The sequence below is a fragment of the Osmia bicornis genome, chromosome 11 (genome assembly GCF_907164935.1).
Source record: "Osmia bicornis bicornis chromosome 11, iOsmBic2.1, whole genome shotgun sequence".
In the NCBI taxonomy this organism is placed as follows: domain Eukaryota; kingdom Metazoa; phylum Arthropoda; class Insecta; order Hymenoptera; family Megachilidae; genus Osmia; species Osmia bicornis.
Genome location: NC_060226.1, coordinates 9,775,715 through 9,797,107, shown reverse-complemented (window position 1 = coordinate 9,797,107; position 21,393 = coordinate 9,775,715). Strand labels below are relative to the sequence as shown.

At 31.9% G+C, this 21,393-nt stretch overlaps 5 protein-coding genes across 5 annotated transcripts; 2 read left to right on the top strand and 3 right to left on the bottom strand.

Moving 5' to 3' along the window:
* Nucleotides 1-47: 47 nt before the first annotated feature.
* On the bottom strand, nucleotides 48-5,131 carry LOC114879208 (valine--tRNA ligase). The gene is given in 36 exon segments (XM_046288021.1): nucleotides 48-372; nucleotides 375-411; nucleotides 414-470; nucleotides 543-556; nucleotides 559-819; nucleotides 897-989; nucleotides 992-1,097; nucleotides 1,171-1,188; nucleotides 1,190-1,236; nucleotides 1,239-1,310; nucleotides 1,313-1,652; nucleotides 1,733-1,988; nucleotides 1,990-2,009; nucleotides 2,089-2,129; nucleotides 2,132-2,210; nucleotides 2,285-2,395; nucleotides 2,493-2,666; nucleotides 2,728-2,858; nucleotides 2,861-2,931; nucleotides 3,007-3,072; nucleotides 3,074-3,128; nucleotides 3,212-3,290; nucleotides 3,292-3,481; nucleotides 3,483-3,672; nucleotides 3,675-3,692; nucleotides 3,695-3,707; nucleotides 3,784-3,848; nucleotides 3,851-3,978; nucleotides 4,040-4,074; nucleotides 4,076-4,105; nucleotides 4,107-4,197; nucleotides 4,262-4,335; nucleotides 4,337-4,399; nucleotides 4,486-4,507; nucleotides 4,509-4,657; nucleotides 4,795-5,131. Coding segments are annotated over 36 exon segments (3,492 nt in total). The 5' UTR covers nucleotides 4,966-5,131; the 3' UTR covers nucleotides 48-247.
* Nucleotides 5,132-5,865: 734 nt separating this feature from the next.
* Nucleotides 5,866-10,796, top strand: LOC114879186 (nuclear pore complex protein Nup133). Its single transcript, XM_046287802.1, is given in 43 exon segments — nucleotides 5,866-5,986; nucleotides 5,988-6,064; nucleotides 6,135-6,443; nucleotides 6,445-6,472; nucleotides 6,545-6,584; nucleotides 6,587-6,675; nucleotides 6,677-6,728; nucleotides 6,731-6,798; nucleotides 6,800-6,861; nucleotides 6,945-7,007; nucleotides 7,009-7,039; nucleotides 7,041-7,065; nucleotides 7,068-7,105; nucleotides 7,169-7,261; nucleotides 7,263-7,299; nucleotides 7,396-7,575; nucleotides 7,649-7,808; nucleotides 7,888-7,967; nucleotides 7,970-8,017; nucleotides 8,020-8,057; nucleotides 8,124-8,148; nucleotides 8,151-8,212; nucleotides 8,215-8,251; nucleotides 8,254-8,293; nucleotides 8,362-8,473; nucleotides 8,572-8,593; nucleotides 8,596-8,677; nucleotides 8,751-8,790; nucleotides 8,792-8,968; nucleotides 9,046-9,189; nucleotides 9,261-9,348; nucleotides 9,351-9,413; nucleotides 9,416-9,460; nucleotides 9,533-9,692; nucleotides 9,800-9,995; nucleotides 10,075-10,269; nucleotides 10,341-10,367; nucleotides 10,369-10,464; nucleotides 10,466-10,534; nucleotides 10,536-10,566; nucleotides 10,647-10,694; nucleotides 10,697-10,744; nucleotides 10,747-10,796. Coding segments are annotated over 43 exon segments (3,423 nt in total). The 5' UTR covers nucleotides 5,866-5,938.
* A 73-nt stretch (nucleotides 10,797-10,869) lies between these two features.
* Nucleotides 10,870-14,716, bottom strand: LOC114879188. The gene is given in 21 exon segments (XM_046287945.1): nucleotides 10,870-11,115; nucleotides 11,323-11,324; nucleotides 11,359-11,411; nucleotides 11,413-11,469; nucleotides 11,471-11,563; nucleotides 11,640-11,666; nucleotides 11,668-11,792; nucleotides 11,870-11,995; nucleotides 12,063-12,263; nucleotides 12,325-12,467; nucleotides 12,560-12,783; nucleotides 12,864-12,934; nucleotides 12,937-13,046; nucleotides 13,115-13,173; nucleotides 13,176-13,216; nucleotides 13,219-13,278; nucleotides 13,345-13,503; nucleotides 13,560-13,730; nucleotides 13,794-14,059; nucleotides 14,142-14,328; nucleotides 14,405-14,716. Coding segments are annotated over 21 exon segments (2,358 nt in total). The 5' UTR covers nucleotides 14,445-14,716; the 3' UTR covers nucleotides 10,870-10,972.
* Nucleotides 14,717-14,945: 229 nt separating this feature from the next.
* On the top strand, nucleotides 14,946-19,191 carry LOC114879187. Its single transcript, XM_046287946.1, is given in 30 exon segments — nucleotides 14,946-15,055; nucleotides 15,288-15,495; nucleotides 15,497-15,607; nucleotides 15,688-15,819; nucleotides 15,821-15,836; nucleotides 15,838-15,849; nucleotides 15,931-16,049; nucleotides 16,051-16,119; nucleotides 16,172-16,256; nucleotides 16,258-16,325; nucleotides 16,421-16,494; nucleotides 16,497-16,577; nucleotides 16,656-16,738; nucleotides 16,741-17,004; nucleotides 17,101-17,212; nucleotides 17,290-17,348; nucleotides 17,350-17,425; nucleotides 17,519-17,588; nucleotides 17,590-17,640; nucleotides 17,706-17,762; nucleotides 17,764-17,887; nucleotides 17,889-17,901; nucleotides 17,980-18,129; nucleotides 18,191-18,289; nucleotides 18,292-18,344; nucleotides 18,410-18,451; nucleotides 18,453-18,533; nucleotides 18,535-18,571; nucleotides 18,574-18,627; nucleotides 18,707-19,191. Coding segments are annotated over 29 exon segments (2,385 nt in total). The 5' UTR covers nucleotides 14,946-15,055; nucleotides 15,288-15,433; the 3' UTR covers nucleotides 18,838-19,191.
* Nucleotides 18,674-21,199, bottom strand: LOC114879189 (RCC1-like G exchanging factor-like protein). The gene is given in 11 exon segments (XM_046287947.1): nucleotides 18,674-19,226; nucleotides 19,284-19,438; nucleotides 19,470-19,562; nucleotides 19,565-19,582; nucleotides 19,585-19,614; nucleotides 19,677-19,826; nucleotides 19,931-20,040; nucleotides 20,042-20,101; nucleotides 20,178-20,466; nucleotides 20,556-20,816; nucleotides 20,872-21,199. Coding segments are annotated over 11 exon segments (1,380 nt in total). The 5' UTR covers nucleotides 20,981-21,199; the 3' UTR covers nucleotides 18,674-19,121.
* Nucleotides 21,200-21,393: the final 194 nt, after the last annotated feature.

Here is a 21,393-nt window from a genome sequence, read left to right as displayed (position 1 = left end):
GGTCAAAAAAACATCATAATCATTTGTGTTCTTTTTTTTACTTGGGGGGGGAAAAAAAAAAAAAAAAAAAGAATTCTGATTATGTAGATATACATAACAATTTTGTAATACCATAAGTCAACGACCAAAAATGTTAGGTACATTTTCCAACACGTGAGATAAGATTAAAAGCCAGAGAATTTTTGGTAAAAGATAATTTAAATACGAAAGTAATGCAGATATAAAATTCTGAACCCTATATTTTTAATTAAATATTACATTGTTGTAGAGCCACTATTGCATCGGTAATTCGTTTCAATTCTCCTTCGCTGTTAATCAACTTTTCTTTGTTACTGTTTTGTACATCTAAAGGTACCTTAACATTATAATCAGAACTTCCATAGCTTGTTTGGTTTTATGTATAATATCTAACTTAACTGTTCTTCTTTTTGCAAAGTTTCTCCCACCTCTTTCTTTGGATCGATTAAACCCTTGAACGTCCATAAATATTATAATTAAATAATCGTCAATTAATGAATAATTTATCAGTAGTAATATCATACCTTTAACAATAAGGTACTTGTACTTTATCCGTCACAGTAATGATAGCACATCCTGTGATGGTTGTTGAGTGTGTAAGCGTAGAATATCCAAGAGTTTCGATTAGTAGCTGATATTCCATCAATCGATCTTTTAAAACTATCATTGCTGGCATACAAGAAATCGCTGCAGTCTTTATTTTATTTGGTAAGTTGTAAGTTGCACGCGTTGATCGGATATTTTTTATTACTTTGTTAGCAATTCAATATCCTTTTCTCTCTTCATTTCTCCAAGGACACTAAATAATAATCGCGATAATTAAAAACTACATTTGTAGAGAATGTATAAAACAAAACAATAATAATAATAATCATACATCGAAGTATCTGGGTATGGACTGACACATATACTTGGATAAAGCTGTTTCGCGTATGGTAAACGTTGATACAATTCTTCCGTTATGAACGGCTGAATGGACTCAACAATTTTAATCCTAGGTCTAGAGTTTTAAACAAAGTTTTTCTTGCTGCTAGCTTTCTCTCATCATCGTTACTTTGAAATACTGGTTTTAAATACTCCTGAAACGAGGTTGTTAGTCAATAAGCAATGTATTGGATAGTCTTAATTGCCGTATAATTATAACATACGAACCAAATAAATATCGCATAGAATCATATAACCAGAGATTATAACAAGCAGTGGTGGCTGTTGGAAAATATACTCCGCCCTTGCTTTGTCACAAGTGTTCACGGCGTAACTTACACGCGAGAGCATCACATAAATCCACATTTGTTTCCTTTGATACTTGCTTTATTCTGGTTATTGTGATCATGTATTTTGCAACTGCATTGAGGTAATATTTTACCTTGTTCGACGCGGAACGCAGATTGTTCTTGTACACTGAACGATGCTATATGATTATACCAACGTTGCAAATGAGGATATTTTATAAAATCAACGTCTAATTTAACAAAGGTTTGATAAACCTTCACGTCAATTTGTGATGGATTATATCCGTCTAGGTAGGCATAGTCTCCTAAATAATTATTTAATGCTTCCTGTACACATCTTTCTTTCAAAGTTTTATGATACCATTTTTTGTCACCTACCACATTGTTATCATACTGATTTTTCTACAAAAAAATAAAATGCAAGTTTACACCTTTTTGCAATTGAAACCTTTTACGAATATTACCAATCAATTTTACCCCACCAATTGGGTATCTTCACAATAATTGATGTTAGAATCCAGGTACATGAAACAAAACTTTGCTGCATTCCATATTTTGTTACAGAAAAAACGGTATCCTTGGACGCGATTGATGTCCAGATTAATATCGCGACCTTGCATCGTATAAGCACAAAGAGCAAACCTTAGAGCATCAGTTCCACATTCAGGAATTCCTTGCGGATAATCACATTTTCTGCCTTATATAGCGCGTTGAAGCTCTTTTGCTCCAAATTGGAATCATTAGTTGCTTATGAAGATTCTAAATGAAATTTCAAAACAGAACTTTAATTAAGTATCTGTACCAAAATTATAAGATCGATGGATATTATGAATGGTACCTCCAGTGATATTCCGTTAATTACATCCATGGGATCTATACATTCCTAAGGATTTGCTCATCTTCCTTTCCATGCGCATCTCGTACCATAGCGTGTAAATAAACTTCTCTATGGAAAGTTTTCTATGTATTATGTACATACATATCTAATAATATGAATTTAAACGTAGCGATAAATACATATATGTGGTACATACTTGCATGGTATTTTCCTGTTACTTTTGCCCGAGAAATACCATTCTTGCTACCCAGAAAAATAATATATCGTGTCCAGTTTCTAACAATGTTCCAGGATAAAATTCTTTGAACTCGTTTGTCTGAAATAAATAATTTTATTTTAATATTAAACTGATTTAATATGAACTTAAGCTAAATGGAACGAATAACTGATTTAAGATCGTGTACGTACCTCGTCCGGCCCATCCAATATCGAAATGGAAACAAACCAGAAGAAAACCACGTATCTAACACATCAGCATCTTGTTCCACACATAATGTTATCTAGAGTAGTATTAATTTTTTAGCGCCTTACTTTTGCTTCGTTTTGTGAAGCGCGCTCACCCAATATTCATCATTTAGCTGATTAAAACAAATTTGTACGTTGAAATTATATTAATTTGCATGATGTTCTCAAAATGACCTTCAAATTTGCAACAGGATTAATTGTTTTAACAGAATAAGCTAGGAATACGATGACCCACCACAGTTGACGAGAAATACACCAATCTTTTATGTTTTCCATCCAATGGTACCAAATCTTCTTATACTGATCGGAATAATTTTCAGTTCACCAGTTTTTACGACGTTCATTGCTTCTTCGGCCATTTCGTTGCATCTTATGTACCTATAAACGAAAGATATAATTGTAACTTTATCTGGTTGTGCGCTGACATTAATGTTACTACTATAATATAATTACCACTGAGGTTTCATTAATGGTTCGATAACATCCTTAGATTCACTACATATTGGTACCACCATAGGAATTCGTAATTTCAACTAACAAATTTTTTGCTGTTAATTCTTTTATTTATATGTGTTCTAGCATGGAAACCGCTTAATTCCCTGTACATAGAAAATTTGTTATGTTAAGAAATTTTCCAAATCATAGTAAATTATGTTACTTTAATTAAAATTTACGATACCGTAAATTGACCATAATCTACCGATAATATTCCCATTGTCATCAAAAATAGTGATAAAATGGCAAGTTATGTCTTTTGCCTCCTTCGTAGTCATTAGGATCATGAGCTGGTTAATTTTGACGCACCTGTAATACAACATGCATAGCTGTGCTAAAAGAATTTGTATGCTGTTATATCTTTTTACCTGTTCCAAATTCCATTTCGACAATTCATCGGCTATAACTAGGTAGCTTTCTATCACAAATGGAGTTGTACATATTTTCCAATATACTGAGTGTATCTAGAATCTTTTGGATGAACAGTCCAATGGCTTTCCTGTCTCCCAACATAGTCTCTATGCGGAGTAGTAGCTACTATTATCTTTTCTGTAGAATCTATACTTTCATAAGAAAATAAAACTAGAACTCCGAATTCTACTTTTTCTTGATATCCAGGAATGAAAGTAATGTACGACCAGTTATTCAAGTTTATCAACCTGAAAATGACGTAAATGAATACTGCACTAGAAAAGTACATAGTTGAAGATTTACTTTTAAGAGAGAGATTCTTACCTCTATGTCCGAGATAGCACTTTTAATGTACAAGAACCAATTAACCAAGCGATTACTTCTATAATTGTGCCCTCGTCGTGTAACCTTATAAATGCCTCTTGTAACAGCTCTACATACTTTGGATCCATAGTGAAACAAGCACGATCCCAATCACACGAACCGCCTAATTTCTTAACTGCATGTAGATTCCGTTTCCTTCCTAAAATTCATTCATTGTATAAAGATTTATCAGATGCATCAAATTATTTCAACTTACTCTTCCTTCCATTTCCAAACTTTTTCTATAAAATTCCTCTCTCCCCACATCGTGACGCGTTTTTTTTTTCTTCTTTCCAAAGTTTCTTTTCAACAACCACTTGAGTAGCAATACCTGCATGGTCACAACCTGGGTTCCATAAAGTTGTACGTCCTTTCTACGATTCCTTGTAAATCAGAAAAGTCTTTACATAAGATTATTGAACTTAAGCAATTAAATTAAATTTCATTTTACCATCTTGTAATAGAATCTTCTACAGCATTGGTTAAAGCATGTCCAAGGTGAAGGAAACCAGTTTACATTAGGAGGAGGTGTCACCATAACAAATTTCCTTTAGGATTTGACTCTGATACTTTTTCTCTGTAGTTATGATAAAGAAAATGATGTAAAGAATTTTTAAATCTAATCTTTAACCTATTTTAATATAGTACAATAGTATTACATACACCGTATTCAGGTTTGAGAAACCTTGCTGTTCCACCATGCATACCATGCTGCTTCAACATACTTTGGACTATATGTATCAGGCATAGCACATGTAACATCTTTCTTCTCTCCTATAGGTGTATTTATTGTGTATACAGCAGATTCTTTGGATTCTTTCTTCTTTTCAATTTTCTAAAAGAAGAAGACAAATAAGAAACCCTTACAATATGTATCATTTTCTTATAACTGTGAAACAAAAGCCATATGGATAAGAGGATCATTAACATTGATAAAAGAACAATATGAAAAATTGAATGGTAACATTGTGCATACTTCATTTTTTCCTAGCTTTTTGGAATTTTGTCACCTTCCTTCTTTTCATGCTTTTGTTTAAACTTTTCCAGTTTCGCTAATTTCTTTGCTTCTTTCTGCAACTGTTTTGCGCTCTTCTGCGGAACTTCATTTTGCTCGTTAAGTTTCTTGGTTTTTATATCAACCATATTGATATTTTTGTTATTCCTTGGAATAATTCATTTTCAAATAACAAAGTCAACTAACGATACTTCGAAAAATTATTATGTCAACCCATACTTTCCATACACTTTCAATACTTTCTTTGCACCATCACATTCGTACTGAATTACAGCAGTGACTACGATATAAACGACAGAACATGTTTTTGTTCTCGAAGGGTATGATTTTGGGGATCTTAGGACACCCGAGGTAAAGATAGATCTGCATTACCAACACAGTTAGTATATAATACCTGTTTTCCAACCCTGTTTACTCGTAATCACAATCGAAAGCCACCGTTTTTACTCCGTTTGTTCTGCTTCTTTTAGAAGTCAATCAAAATCAACGCCAGAACAAGAAATTATTTAAATAATGATTTGACAAACTTGTACTTTCAAAAGACCGCCTAGAGAAGGGGGCGGGGTTTAAAATTCGATCGTAGCGCCATCTATACGAGAACGACTGAAACTACTCAACGAGTTACCGACTTACCGACATCCATAACGAGAACACTGCCGCCACCTATCGGGAAGTCGCGGAAAACTATTCAGGCAAGTAGTTTTCCGCTACTTTCGTATAGATGGCGCTAGCGAGTTACCGACTTACCGACATCCATAAGGGGAACACTGGCGCCACCTATCGGGAACTCGCGGAAACTATTCGGCAAGTAGTTTCCGCTACTTCGTATAGATGGCGCTAGGCGAGCTGCTTATGGATGTCGGTAAGTCGGTAACTCGTTGAGTAGTTTGAGCCGTTCTTGTATAGATGGCGCTGCGGTCGAATTTTTCTTGTCGTGAACCTCAAGCTATTTTTCATTATCTGTGGCAGGCATATGGTGTAATTGTTTTACGGCACACTTGGTATGTATGTACAGAAGAATAACCTACTATTACTTACATGTTATTATTAAATACAAGAAAGTATTTTCTAAATAATTAATAAACCTGCTGTTTTATTTTAATGCGAATTTTTAAAAGGTTAAAGCACAGAATGGATCGTACGAGTATCAGGAAACGTCGTTAGGAAGAAGTGTGACGTCCCAAGAAAACGCATGTCAATAGTTCAATCTTTAAAGAAAAATAATTCGTAAGTTTATTACAATCGTTAATGGGCTGTTGGTTACAAAATTAACACAGGTAAATTTTTCATTTTACAGAACAGTAAGCGTATCTGGACGCTCAAACCAGTCTGTCCAAGTGATATGTAAAACTGCTAATCACGTAGTGGAAAGTTTTGGTTCTTCTTTACCTGTACTTGTTACAGAAGCTCTTAGATTTGTAGAGAAAAATACCGCTGTTAGCGTTAATATTTCGACCGATGGTTGGGCTTGGCTTGTATGTGGACGTAGGTTACTTGTATGGCAATGTAAAACCACAATTCATGATCCAAAGCAACGAAGAACTTTTAAAACTCAGTGTCGTGAATTATTGTTGCCCCAAAGTGATTTAGCTCACAAGCAGAATGCATAGTTGTTGGTTCCAGCAGGATCACCAGGTTGGTAAAATTTGGTCTAATCAGAATTGAACTCTGTTACAATTAGTGTACTGTGATTTTAAAAATAAATAGGTACCTAGTTGCATGGCTGTTTCTCCTGAGGGCATTGTACGATTTGGGCTAGCGTTGCCCATGAAGGATCTTCTGTGGAAACAAGCGCAGAACTGGCAGGTCAAGAAGTTAATTGTCTTACTTACATTCCTGGGTCATGGTTGTATTTTAGCTACAACCACCTGCACAGTGGCGTTATTACAGCCCAGTTTATTGGTGGGAAAAACGCATTACATGTCAGGTTCCTTAGAACAAGTCAGGGGTGGCTTGGAGGTAATAGGACGTAGAATGACCTCTCTTATTTTTGGAGCTATGCCTCAATCCCAGTTACAGAAACGGTTAATTTTATTAGCAAAACTTAATACACAGTTAACAATCATATGATAGAATAAAGTGAAACCTGTTTGTTTTTATTTTCTAGAAATTAGTAACAAGTTGCTTGTACAACTATGGAAGACAAAGGGTCCAGAGTTCTCATTTTAGCTGTTCATCTTACAGTATTGGTCTTTTCCTCGACAATGAACAGGAGAAAATGGAATTTGACGAGATATTGGACATATTATTTCACAAATATTTCAACGGGTATGTGTTCTAAACAAATTGGAACTAAATCGTTCAGTTGCACTTATAAAATTGTTACTTTAGGAATCAAATGAATACAATCCTCAAAATATGGAAACTTGGTGATTCGATATTGCAGCCGTTGTGACGAAGGAATAGATTTTAATGGCAGCGCAGCTGTACAACTGCATCGCCCTTAATTCATTTTGCTCTTGGTAGTATTATTATTGGAAATAATTTTTTATTATACTTTTAAAGAAAGAGTACTACAATAATTTAATTTATATATGTTGGTTAATTTAATTGTACAGGTTTAATACAATTATCTGGTACAACGTTAGCACACACGTTTAAATGGTTCATACCAGTTAAAACTGATCTTCTCTTTTTTTACCACAACGATATAGAATCAATTTTAGTTTCGTACCGTTTTATATTATGTGGATGGGAAGCCATTATATATAATAAGACTGTTCTGTTAGTTGTGAATTGTAAGTTTTATCATTTTACATATGATTTTATTAAATATTTGTTCATATTTTTTAAAAGTAAAAACTGTTCTAGATATGTCAGATCATAAATGGGATAAGATAGATCTAGTACGAGGAGAAGATGATAGTATCCTTGGTGGTGCCTTATGTTCAGGAACTCCAGTTTTGTTCACTAAAAATTTTGGATTGGTTTCCATTGTACCGACAGATTTTACATCTCAAGATTTGAGCATGTTCGTTTCCTTTATACCATTTATAAATCATTTAATTGATAACAATTTTGTTAATAATACGTTTCACATTTATTTGTAGAAGTTACGCCGATAATATTAATACGAGTACAGATTATAATTACCGAATTAATTCAACCGCACAAAATTTCACTAGTCTCATAACAACGAAGAAGTTCAGGATATGTATTATAGTTCTGACAGCACTACACAATGCGTGCTGCGTTTCTTCTCAGCCTCCGTCAAAATAAAGTAAGTTCCTTACATTCATTGTTAATGGAATATTATCATTTATTAACATGTTTCATTTTATTATAGGCACAGTGTGAAGAAATATTGTCTCAACTTTTCCTGTACAGGAAGAGCCAGTGATGGATATAGATGCTACACTCGATACTCTAGTTTTGAAAAGTTGCTAAAAGATTTAATAGATGATTATCCAGCAAACGTCCACGTTGGACAAATCATAGAGATTTATGTATTGAATTGTTCATAATCTACCTTATAAATATGAAATACATTTACATAAATTCAATCGCTTACGTGCCATTTGCAGCAATGACAATAATGCAGTACTTCTATGCAAATACTTAATCAACTTGGAAGGGAAACTCAAAGCGTTAGACGTATTCGTAACATTTCTGAAAGAACATAATTTATGGAAGAGAGTAAGTCGATTTATTATATAATTACATGTACAAATAAATAGGAATTAAAGGAATAGTACCGAAGTGAATTTTTTTTTCTTTTTTTTTTTTCCAATTAGTTTTGCGCAGTTACATATAGAGGATAATTATGGCAACGCCTCATGTTCTCGAAGAATATGCAGAAAAGATAGTCGCAGCTATAACATATACAATCTCCATAAATAGGTAAATTTTTATACACATAGTACGTGTATGGGTATTTAATTTTTTATTAAACAATCATTTGTTTTCATTACAGATAGTCTGATATCGTGGATGCAGTAATAGAACATACTTTAAAGCCCGGATGCATACGTATCAGATGAGTTAACACCGCGTGATATATTTTATCGTGAAGCAAGTACGGTACATCGTTTTCTTCCTACCGTAGTGAATACTGCATCAGAAGTAACTCAGTCTGAAAGACCCATCCAACAAGTAGCACATTATATTATGCAAGTGAATGCTATATTATTAGTAAGTATAATGAAATCCATAAAATAAATATTCTATAGATGAATTGCTGATTTATTTATTAAATGTACTAATAATAGGCTATACTGCACGAAGTGATTAAATACCGACAACATAATGCTAAACGGTTCATACCTACAAGATGCTCAACCGGGATAACAGAGTATCTTCCATGGACAGCAGCAGTTGGAAAACATGGATTAAGGAATTGTCTTACTACAATGGTTAATAATATATTTCCAATGAAACCTTTTTTTGTACCTTCAAAATTTTACAACGTATCGTATTATTACAGTACAATTTAACCCTTAAACATGGTATCACTGGAACTAATGATTCAACGGTTAGAAACGAATTGTACGAGCAATTAGTCAGTTACATAGATTAATATTAGATGGTCGTAAGTCTCATTTAGAAAGTGTTAGAGGAACAGAGAAGTTTGAAATACTTATAAACAGTACGAAACGGATCGAACAAACTTAATTAAACCTTTAAGTACGTAGCTTTTTTAGTTAATTTCAATAACATTCATAATATACTTGTATACTTGTATGTGCAATTTTATAGTAAAGGAAGAACAATACGACAGTGCCGCAATGCTAGCTGAGAAGTACTGTGATTTTGCCTCTCTTATACAAATATGTGAATTAACTAACAATAAAAATCGTTTAGATGGATATATAGAAAAATTTGCAGCTCAAGACTTTGTAGGATTTTTATTTTCATGGTGAGATTCTTCAGATTCTTCAGATTCTTCTTCAAATTTGAAGAAATTTAAACCTGCTTTAATATTAATTCAAATTTTGATGTACATTGTTATTGCTTGAACTATAGGTATGTAAAAGATGGTCGACAAGGTCAGTTGGTAGAGAAATGTAGACGCGGAGGTACTGTTGAATTAGCAGAAAAATTAGCAGAACATCCTACACTGTCATGGGTACAGTCTGCATTAACAGACGACTTACGTTTTGCTGCTAATACACTACATTCTTTAGCAATCCAGGAAAATGAATTGGTAACTCGCAGAAAGGTAAAGATAGTCGTCTTATTTGTCAATCATAAAAAAATGTTCAAGGATTTTTAGTTACAAAACCGTTTGTTCTTGTCAGTCTATGCTTTCCTTAGCAAAACTGGCTCTTCTAGCTTCGGACGACCCTGAGGAAGAAGTGAGAGAATGTGTAAAAAGAATTAATAATGAATTGGCACTTATAGCTCATCAAGAAGATTTACCAACGCAAGTACTTCAGACATACGGTTACGATGTGGAAAAATTACGTGTATTTACATCAACAGAATTAATTACGGTATTAATTTTCATTCGTAAATATACATCTTGTAAGATGTTTTATACATATAAATCTGGTATAATTGACAGTTATATACGTCCGAGGATAATGTTGATGGCAAATGAATATGACTTCAAAAAGGCTCTCGATTTATTGGAGTATGTGGATCAAGAAGATGAAAAAATGTCTTTAAAATACGAATATGGGCAACGAGTCAGCTAAACGAGATCAATGGGATAACATAGGAAAGAATCCGGAACAGCAAGTGCAGGAAACAATTTTCCTTTAAATTAATGGATCTGGCACATTTCATGGGTAAAGAAAGATTTATAAAAAAATATATACCAAGACAATTTTTATTGATGAAAATTATTATCTAATGATGTGTTTTATAGGTGGTAAAGTAAATGAATTTCTCCTCTCAGTTGACATGTGATTGACTGAGCTGAATTGGGAAGTCTTGCAGCATCGAGCAACTTTCAGTTTCTCGTTAAATTGTGTATGAGTATGCGTAAAGCAATATTAATCTACTTGATCAGTTGTAAGTAAAAATAAAATTTGTATTTTTTATACAACAAATAAATGTTTATGGCAGTAGATCATGTTCGAAAGCATAAGAATTTTTTAAATCAGGCATTTTATTTGTATAAAAAGATGATACAAATGTTTATAAAAACTTAAGGACTAAGGTTTAAAATCATATCTTATAATATAAAAAAGTTTACATTAATATGTGGAGTATAAATAATGTCAAAAGGTTAAGTAATACTAGTACATTTTTATTTGCAGAATTTTCTTGCTCTAAACTCTGCCGATTCATTCTTATAATAAATCTTACCTGATCTGGTGTTTTACAGTCTATTTCTGAAAAAGATTAGCATTGAAAGTAATGTTATATTAAATTTTTCTATACTTTCTTTCTTTATACAGGATATTCGATTACAGGTGAACATCCTTTGAGGGTGTAATAACTGCGATGATTCTGAAAAGCTTTTTCCTGTAGATCAAAAACTAAGCCTCTCTACGAGCATTTTGGTAAAGGAAAAGGTTGTTCAGAATCACTCCAGCTACCACTTCCTGTATATTACCTATTGTAACTAATTTTACCTGCACAATTTGTATAAAGAGGTCACATTTTGTATTTGAAGATATACGTTAGGGACAAGGCAAAGTCTTAACACATTTGTAGTGATTAGTTAAATTAATTTCTTTATAACCAGGTTAATTCCTTGCACTGAAACTTTTCTTTATCGTCTGATTTAAATTGTATCCACGAACAAGCTTTCATGGTACCATAGCCAAAAGTATGAATCTAAAAAAGAATTATATTATAAGACAAAGTGGTTTAGAACAATGAAGTTTATGAATTACGTTCTTTTAATACGAACTGTGATCGATGTTTTTTCCATATTTTGCTATCCAGTTTGAATGCATTTTGTATGTAATAGATTCCGAAGGACTTATATAGTCTTCAAAATTGCGGAAGAAAGTTGTTTGAATCATGTGAGATTTGAAAGACATAGGTCTCAGTATCATTGGAACTAAAAATATACATATATGCAATGAATGCTTTCTTTTATGATTTAAAAAGTATTAAATTATATAGTTAATAACATACTTTTTGATACATATTGAGTAATAGCGTTCATATTTGAGTTTTCTATTAAATAATCTTCACTGGATAGAATAAACGATGCAAAGAATTTAGTATTAGATAGCGATGTATAATACACGTAATGAACATCTGTAAACATAGAAAATCATTTAGATTTATAATTTCTTAGTTTACAAAAATTTCATAGAACCTTTACCTGGATGATTATACTTTATTTCACGTAGAATCGTCATTGCTGATATTTTATCATCATTAGACATAGAACCTAACGGAGATAATAGTACAACTACTTGACCAAGATTTCCAATTACATGATGTTTTTCATTATTTTCCCACGTTTTATTTAAATGAGTAAATATTGTATTCAAAATGTTAGTGTAATTCAGTTGTGTAGGCCCTAAAAGGATACTACTATAAATATTTCTTCTAAAATTATGACAAACTTATGTGAAACTTACATGAAATATTTGTGAGATTGTTTAATGTTTCAAACGCAAGTGATGGACTGTCTGTAATATTTAACAACCATTCTCCTGAGGTACCATGTATTATACCGATCTTTGATCCATACATTGATACATTTAAGTCTTGTATCAAAGCTCTAATAAAATAGATTTAGCTTAAAAATAAGAATATCTTCTGATATATTTTGTAAATAGCTAAAAGACTATATTTTTATATAGTGTAACTTACGCTACAAAGTCTACTGTATATTCTACTGTCCATGAGCCATCAAACACAATTAATGCCTCTACCCGAGAATGATTTATTTGTTGACAAGGCAATTCCGGAAATAGATAAGTTTCTGCATAGGTATAAAATTGTTCAGTAGCACTTTCAACCAAATTCTGCATAATTTCAGGTGGAATGTATGCAATACTTTTATGATAAGCTAACATCTGAGCTATTGCATAGACCTGTTGTAAATAATAGTTACAAATTAAATAAACTGATGGAATTGCAACCACTTTACTTCATTCGTATTATGTATAACAACCTGTTCGTTCAAAATAGTTTTTGGCACAGCATATAAGAAAGCTTGTGATCGATCGCAAGCTCTAATATTGTATTAAAAGCAATACCTTTATAGGATAATACATCTCCAAAATTTGGACTAAGTCGAAGACTATAGAAATCTTCAATCCAAGTCTTCAAGTACTTGCCGATAATCATACCTAAAGCAATAGGTATATGATTAATTAGCATTTGTCTAAAAAGTTGTTCATTAGATGTTTCTACTTCACCATCATGCCTCCTAGTAGTTCAGCTCGTGTTGCAGCAAAGTTTTCATATGGACTGGTAAGGATAGAAAAATAATTGGACGTATTCTGTTCTGCCAAAATCCTGTGCACCAAGAGTCATGTTGAATTCGACCAAGGGCCCTTGATATACTACCATTTCTGCTAATTCGCCTAATCAAACAATATCCTTTTATATCTATTAAAAAATGCTAATAGACATATTATTATATGCTATACCTGCAATTGTAGTTAACCATATATTATCAACTTTCATAGATGAAGACATTAATGCATGATACCACATAGATGGTTCACGACTCATATCACTTCTTGGTAGAATAAAATCAATTTCCTCTTCATTGTATTTTAAACTGTATATAGTTGTGGAGTTCGTTTCTAGAAAGAAATACAAGTGATGCGATATTATATTATTTTACAGTAATGATACTTACCTGAAGGAGATGTTTCCAAAGTAGTAATTAACTGGTTCACAGCAACATTTTGATGTTGAAGTGTTGCAGCAACAGCTCCTATAATTGCTCCAAGGGCAATAGTTCCATATGTTGTCAGAATTACTCCTTGTTGTATTGGACAACTCCGTGTGTTAGTAGATACACTTATACCTGTGTAATAATTTTTAGTTTTCATTTTCTACAAATACTCTTTCTTTCCATTTTAAAGATTACCTGTTAACTTTTCACTCTGAATGATTTGACTACATATTTTATTACTTCCTTCAATGTCATATTTTAGAACTGTATTTGAAATAGCCTGATGAAGTATACAGCGTTCTGCATGTGAAAGTACATGAACTGGTAAAATTTCTGCATTGCCTGGAATTAGTTCTTCCATTAATTTATGTTTGGTACGTTGAGTTCCAGTTGCACTAAATGGAAGTATACTATCTGAAGCTCGCACATCTTTTTGATATTCAATACCATCAAACTTGAATCTGTTATTTGTAAAAGATGATCATTAGATAATGACATCGGGTACTGACATAATTTAAATATGTTTATATTACATTTAATTACCTATGTAATATTGCCGATGACATTATTCTCATATTCATGGTTGTATACGAATGCCTTTCCATTTTTTGAATGATATCTATTATTACACGTAAATTTAATGGAAGTTTGGGATTCAGTGTACTGTTGTTTCTGTAACACTCCCTGAGTACTGCTGGTATAGCTATTTGTGACCATGTTAATTGTAATTCTGTGTAATAAACAAATTAAAGTCAGAATTTGAAATTGAATTGCTTGATATCTTGTGTAGTAATCTAATAACTTACCAAAATACAATATAAAAAATAAAGCTTTGTTAGTTCTCATGTTTAATATTATTGAGAATTCATTACATGAAGTGTAATACTTATATTCTACTTTCAGTATCTTTTATATAATGACTCAGAATTGTGCAAGAATGAAAGGAGATATAGTTCTATTTAAAATCTGATAAGATATTTCTTTTGGATAAAAATATTTATGATTGATTCTTTTTCTCTAACAAAATCTTGAAACTTATAAGTTCAAGATTTTTTATTTGTATTATTAAGTAAAATTATACTGAATGTTAAACATGAAATTTAAGTTATTGAAAAAAGATCAATAGTACTTAAAATAAAATTGATCTACATATACAGTAAGATATAACATAAATATTTAATACTTTAAAGATATAGTATACAAAATGATTGATAACATTTAATGCATAATGTTTACTGTTTGATAGTTTTTAAGATATTTTTCAGGTCTTAAGAATATCTGATTTAATACCCATAACAAAGTGGGGACATATTACTCATTATGTATCATATTATCTTATCTGTTTAGTGATGATAGGTTTGGCTATATCTCTGGATAGGTGTGGTATCATACCTTACTGGAGCTGGTTGTAGGAGTACCATTTATTCTGTTAAAAAAGTGTCTAAAATTCAGTTCTGGTATGTATTTCTTTATTGTTATATACAATTTGACTTTTTTATAATTGTTTATTTAAATTAAATACACTTGTTCGTTAATCAGTTAGTTACATATTAAATACATGATATGTTATCATATTTTTTTATATTATACAATTCTGTACTACTTTCATATGTATATCTTTTTTTCCTTTCTATTTATATACTGGTTAACTACACGAACGTAAAATTAATAAATTTTTTCTACTTTAAGTTTGTTTCAGCAATGGAAAAATTTTTGTATTTTCTTATTTTTATTACATTAAGTGAGTATTATTTTATTACTATCATATTATATATAAATTTAAAAAATATACCTCTTACAATTATTAATTTCTTTTAGCTGTGTATGCACAGAAAATGCACTTAGAAATTTCCACCTCTCTTCGAGAATGTTACGAGAATAAATATCTTCGGAAAGAGATACAGATTACCACATACTTTAAATCATTTCTTGCCCATACTTCGCAAAATTGAAGATACAGAAGGGTTTAACAGGGATTGGAGAAGTTTATCTGTAGCAATCTTACATCGGTAAATTATTTGTACTTAAAATAAATCATAATTTCGTGAAAAAATATAACTTCACTGATACTTAATACATTTGATTCACAGTTTCGACAAGATGGAATTGCTCCAAATCTCGTGTTAATTCACAAATGGAATAACAACTTATGCACCAATCTCTTTCAATTCTTTCGTCATGCTCAAACTCTACGGCTTATACCAGGGAATGCCATGTTATTCTAATAATAGTATCACCAGATGTTGAAAGGGTATGTATAACATTCAAAATCCTTACCACTATTGTAGTCTATCTGTGCTCATTAATTTAATATTTAACTATTGTATTGCAGTGTACTTTACACTTTATGTTATCAAGTACCATTGATGTTTTTTGAAAGGGGAGATGAAGCAAAGTTTGTAGAATGCAAATACAAGAAAGATCTGTAAGAAGCATGTTAAGGGATAATAAAACTCCGACTGAATACTATCAATGATGTGGAAACATTGTCATCAAAGACTGTAAGTTTAACAAGAAAAAGATCAATACGAAAAATAAAATGTACATTGTAAATCATTTTTATGTAGAAGGACTATGAATCACCATAAAGATAACGGTGTTAAAGCAACGATTGATCCAAATTCGCTGTATCCAGAATTCACACCTAATCATCCTGACTAGTGCACGACTATCTACATTACCACATCTTAGCAAATGTCCTGTGGAAAATGGAGTTATAAAAACTGAGTAAGTCTTCAATTTATTTTAAAAAAAAAAAAAAAAAAAAAAAATATATATATAATACATACATATGTGGGCATACGATTAAATTATTTTTTTAGGTGGGGTACACTCTCTCCTGGTTTAGTCCTGGCTGGAATAGCTGCAGCTACGCAACCTGAAATAACTACGCTTAAAATTTAGAGCCTGATACAGTTCAGAAGAAGAATATAAATTTATCATTAACTTTGGATAATAAATGGGTTGCTACTTTAGCTGGTAACATTAAATTCTTAAAATATCGATAGATAACTAATTAATCACCTATAATACATGAATTATTATTATTATAAACAGGAGACTTAGCAGAGGTAGCTTTAAGGCAAGGTCCATACCATGGATCCACAAACAGACAAACTTAGGCTTGGAGCAACTGGTACTGAATTCCACCGCTTTACCACGTTGGTACTTTTTAAGTTCCAATGAAAAAAATGAAATGACAACGGCAGAAATCAGAGGAGATTTAGATGGCTTAATCTTGGCTAATGAAATTAGTAAATGGTATTCTAAAATACCCAGTTTGAGACTTTCACAGATATTTGATATGTACTACAGCTCATTAGGATTTTTTGATTCTGCGATTAGAGCATGCAACCGGAACACATTATTTACAGCCGTTGCTCCTAATGAAACAATGGTTGCACAGGTAAAAAATATACTGTAATAATTGTAAAATATTTCTAATTATATAATTTCTGAAATGAAAGTTTTTCTAATGTTACGTACTTGTCACTTTGTATAGACGTACAGCGCTGCTTTATTGTTAGATCCTTACATAGCACAAGCAACAATAGAACCTGCAGTAATAGAAAAGCTTTCGGTACAAGCAGTAAATGAATTAGCAAAATATGTCCGTAAGTATTAACGTCATCTCAACTTTCTCTTAAAACAATTGAACAAGGCATATGTATTCATTTGAATGATCTTACAGCTTTGTCAATGGGGAAAGATCCCTCGTGTAAGGCTACTGACACAATCGCTTGATTTGACTCAGATATCTGTTGATTTGACAATCATTCTGGATACAAATTTGGATCTTGCTACAATAAAACCTATTCGTTGCGTAAGTTTTTAAAAAACCCTGATACTATACACACGCGAGAATGTATACTAATACTTATTAATGTGTATTTGTTTTAGGACCTATTGGAGGAGCTTAGAAATCAATCGGTTTAATTCTAATTTCACTTTAATAAACGGAGGGGATGGAACTCCAATTATTAACGTACTTGGATATTTTAGATTTTCAAGCTTATAATTCATCACATTATGAAGACAGTCCGTAATAATTTATAAATTCATATAGTAATAATTGCGAACAAACTAATTACATAGCAATTCATTCAGTTACTCATGGTTTGATTTACCCAAATCACTGGAAAAATTAAATTGGTACTTGAAAAATAACTGAGCAACGAACGTAATCGTGATGGTGTGCAAGGTCCGATGTTGTCTTAATTATTCCACGTGTGCCAGTATATTCCCAAAACTGTAAGGAATTCTGTTTACAACGCATTTCACATATGCGAGAAATTAATTCCAGGTAACGACTTATATTTTATAAATGTATTCGATTAAATTCTGGTATCTTTGTATAATTTATTGTTAATAATTGTTTCAGATACGGTATTGCTTATTGCCACATATGGATCAAAAGATACCTGGTCCGACTTGGTAAAAAATTCTGCAACAGACTTATTTTCTATCACAACTGGAGATACTCCAAGTGCTTTAGCGCTAATAACCGATATTGTTGCAAGAATAAAACAAGGTAATCAGTTTGTAACATTAACGTATGTTAAGGAAACGTACTAGCTATAAACATGTTACAGTTCCTAAGGCGCTTGATCAATACACATGTGGATCAGACTACGTTTCAACTGGACCTTCAAATCCATACACCGATTACGTAACGCCAAACGGTATCAATTTCTCAGATTACATCCCAATTACTTTTTAGCACCTGAACATTCTGCCACAATAAAGGTGAGCAATCTTTATAAAATTATCTTTATAAATAATATCACATTATATGTAAACCACGATTTTAGATTCAACAAAGTAGCTCTGATAGTTTGACTGTGTGTTCCTCGTCGGGAAGTATTACAAATGAATGCAACAGATTCATCTACATCATGCGCATCGATAACTAATGATGTACACAGCATTACAGTAATCTTGTGCTGATGCTACTTTTATTCATGATTGTCCACCACTTATATATCAGTAAGTGCCAACTCTTCAAGAAGTTCATATCAATGCACAGGGAGTACAAGCGAAGTAAATGGAAATTGTAGAAAGATACTTTAATCTTATTAATAATATAAATTCTTTTCTTTATTTTTCAGATCATCGATTCTGTAGATTTCCTAATTCAGTAAAATATACGATATCTTACGAAAATTTAATATGTACTAGTAGTGCAACTAAAATTGCATTCAGTTCTCTTATTTTAATCGTATGTTTAGCTTTTTATTAAGTATAATATTATATCAATCGATTTCATGTGAATCCATTGCTAGAATAATTATCTTGTAAGTTTTTCTATGGTATTCAAATGATAGTTAATAGCATTACGCGTTAAATGTGTTCATTTTCGTTTGCTGACATTCCATACTAAACTGAAGCTCGTATTTACCCACTTAACTTTACACGATACATTAACGACGACATCAAAATGTAATTACCTATACGTATTATATTATTATAACAGATTGAACAACAATTGGTACATACTTTTTTAGAAATATATATTACCACATATTATGTGACAAATATATTATGCCTCAAACAAAAAGGTTTACAGAGAGTAACCGTATGATCTACTCCGCAAGCAACCTTTTTTCACTTGAGGCCCGCTACATTTACCTGTAATGCAACTAGTTTATAATATATTATACTATTTTTAATAACGAACTTAATTACCTTCAATGGAAAGTACTGATCCTTTGAATGTCCTAATCCTAGGATCCAAATTTGTTTGCAACCCCACATATATAAATCACCTAGATTAGTTAAAGCTGCAAGATGACTCATACACCAAAATATCTTAATGACCCTACAAAGAACGTATGTAATTACTTCTATTTCCTCGTTAATCTCAGATTTAACTTACTTTCGTATCTTTCTCATATGCATTTTTACCAACAGTAACTGATGGAATTAGAGTTGGCTGCATAATTCTTGTAACGTTGGGACCGAACCAAGAATACCGTAGCCCCAACATAAACATCGCCGTCGTCTACTATATGCATCACTAATAATTATGCAAACGGTTAAATATATAAGATTATTACAATACAACTTACGGTTTAAAACCCATACAAAAACACCCCACTTGCATATCTTTAATATGACCCAACTGCTGTAACGCATTCAATTCAGTAGCAATATTCACTTGTTGATTGTCACCCTGTACAAATAGCTGTCCATATTCTGAGTTACCCCAACCAAATACTTTTCCTTTATCTATAACCACAAGTTCAACCAATTATATAATATATAATTCATTGCGATATTATATACATATAATGCAGTTTACTATGATATTAATTCACGAATATTGTAGATACCACTGAGCGCTAACACACAATCAGCAACACAGGCAACTTTTACAATATGCTGTCCAGCTAAATCTCCTTTGACCAAACTTGGTCTATGTTCATTTCTGTATGCGCTAATCCGGTTGTCCATCTGCACCCAAACCAAAGTATATACTTCGCCGGTATTCTGTCAAGAGTATGCTATCATATAGAACATACAGGGAGGATATTCAAATACTGCAATTAACTATTTATTACACGCTACAATATCTCATACCTATGATCCTGCCCAGCTGTTACAGCTTTAATCTTTTTTCCTTTAATATCAGATATACGATGAACTACTTTACTTTTGTTATAATTTTCGTTTATAATTACAGGACGACCACACTGCCCATAGGCATTATTTCCTAATGTAAATAAACCTTCATCCGTCAATACCAACAAATGTGCTCTTCCAGCTGCTATACTAATAACTTTGGACGAAGAACCGTTTAGCGGTAAATTAATAGGTCTTAGTTCGGTTATTAAGTCGTCGGAAAACTTTTTATCATTTTCATGAAAGCCTGTCATAGTGTTACATATGAAATCCTGATAAAATCTTAATCGTTATAACGTAAGATACTTAAAAAAAGTTTAAATATTTCTTTTTTACCAAGCTGTGAGTCTGTATTTATTCCACTTCCATATAAAATATTCTTATCGTTAGATCGTAATGCAAAGGCAGTAAAACCATAACCACAGCATATATCGGTTACATCGTGCATTTCTCCAAATGCGAGTCTTTTTGGTCTTGGAATAAATGAAATACCCTTTTCGTGCAACGTTGACTTTAAAGTTCCAAGAGCACCATGCTCTGCCATACCCCAAACATACACTCTGTGATCTCTTTCATTGCTTACCGGATACTGAAAGACTAAAGATATTTGTTATGTAGTATACTCTTCGCGTACTTGCTTTAAACTTCTTACCTGGTATATTTTTTAAAATTGTCTTTTTGTTTCCAGATTTATTTAATCGTACGACTTTATTTCGTTTTCGTACATTATTCTTTAGACATTCCTTTATAGAATTCAACATGGTTAATATATGACTCGTTTTCTTTGAAAATTTACGCTTTCAATAGAAATTCCACTTATTAATTAAATCATTGATTCTTTGGAAAATTGTATAACTTATAAAGCAGACTTAATTTCAATCGAAACGCAGGTGTATACCATGAAACTTGTCATTATACGTGTTTCTTTCGTTGTTTTTGAAAGCTCCTCTTCTGCAAATCTAAAGGTTTCATCTCATGTGTGCGAGTTTCATTTAAAAGCGGGTAATACAAAGTATACATATAATGAATAAAAATTATGTTGACCCATTTAATGGAAAACATGTATTTACCGCAAACACATTGTGTGGTTAAAAAAAAAAACAAGAATACACGGGTATTTAAAATAATTTAAATGAAATAAAAATTTCTTGTGTTACTTTAAATTACTCTTTAA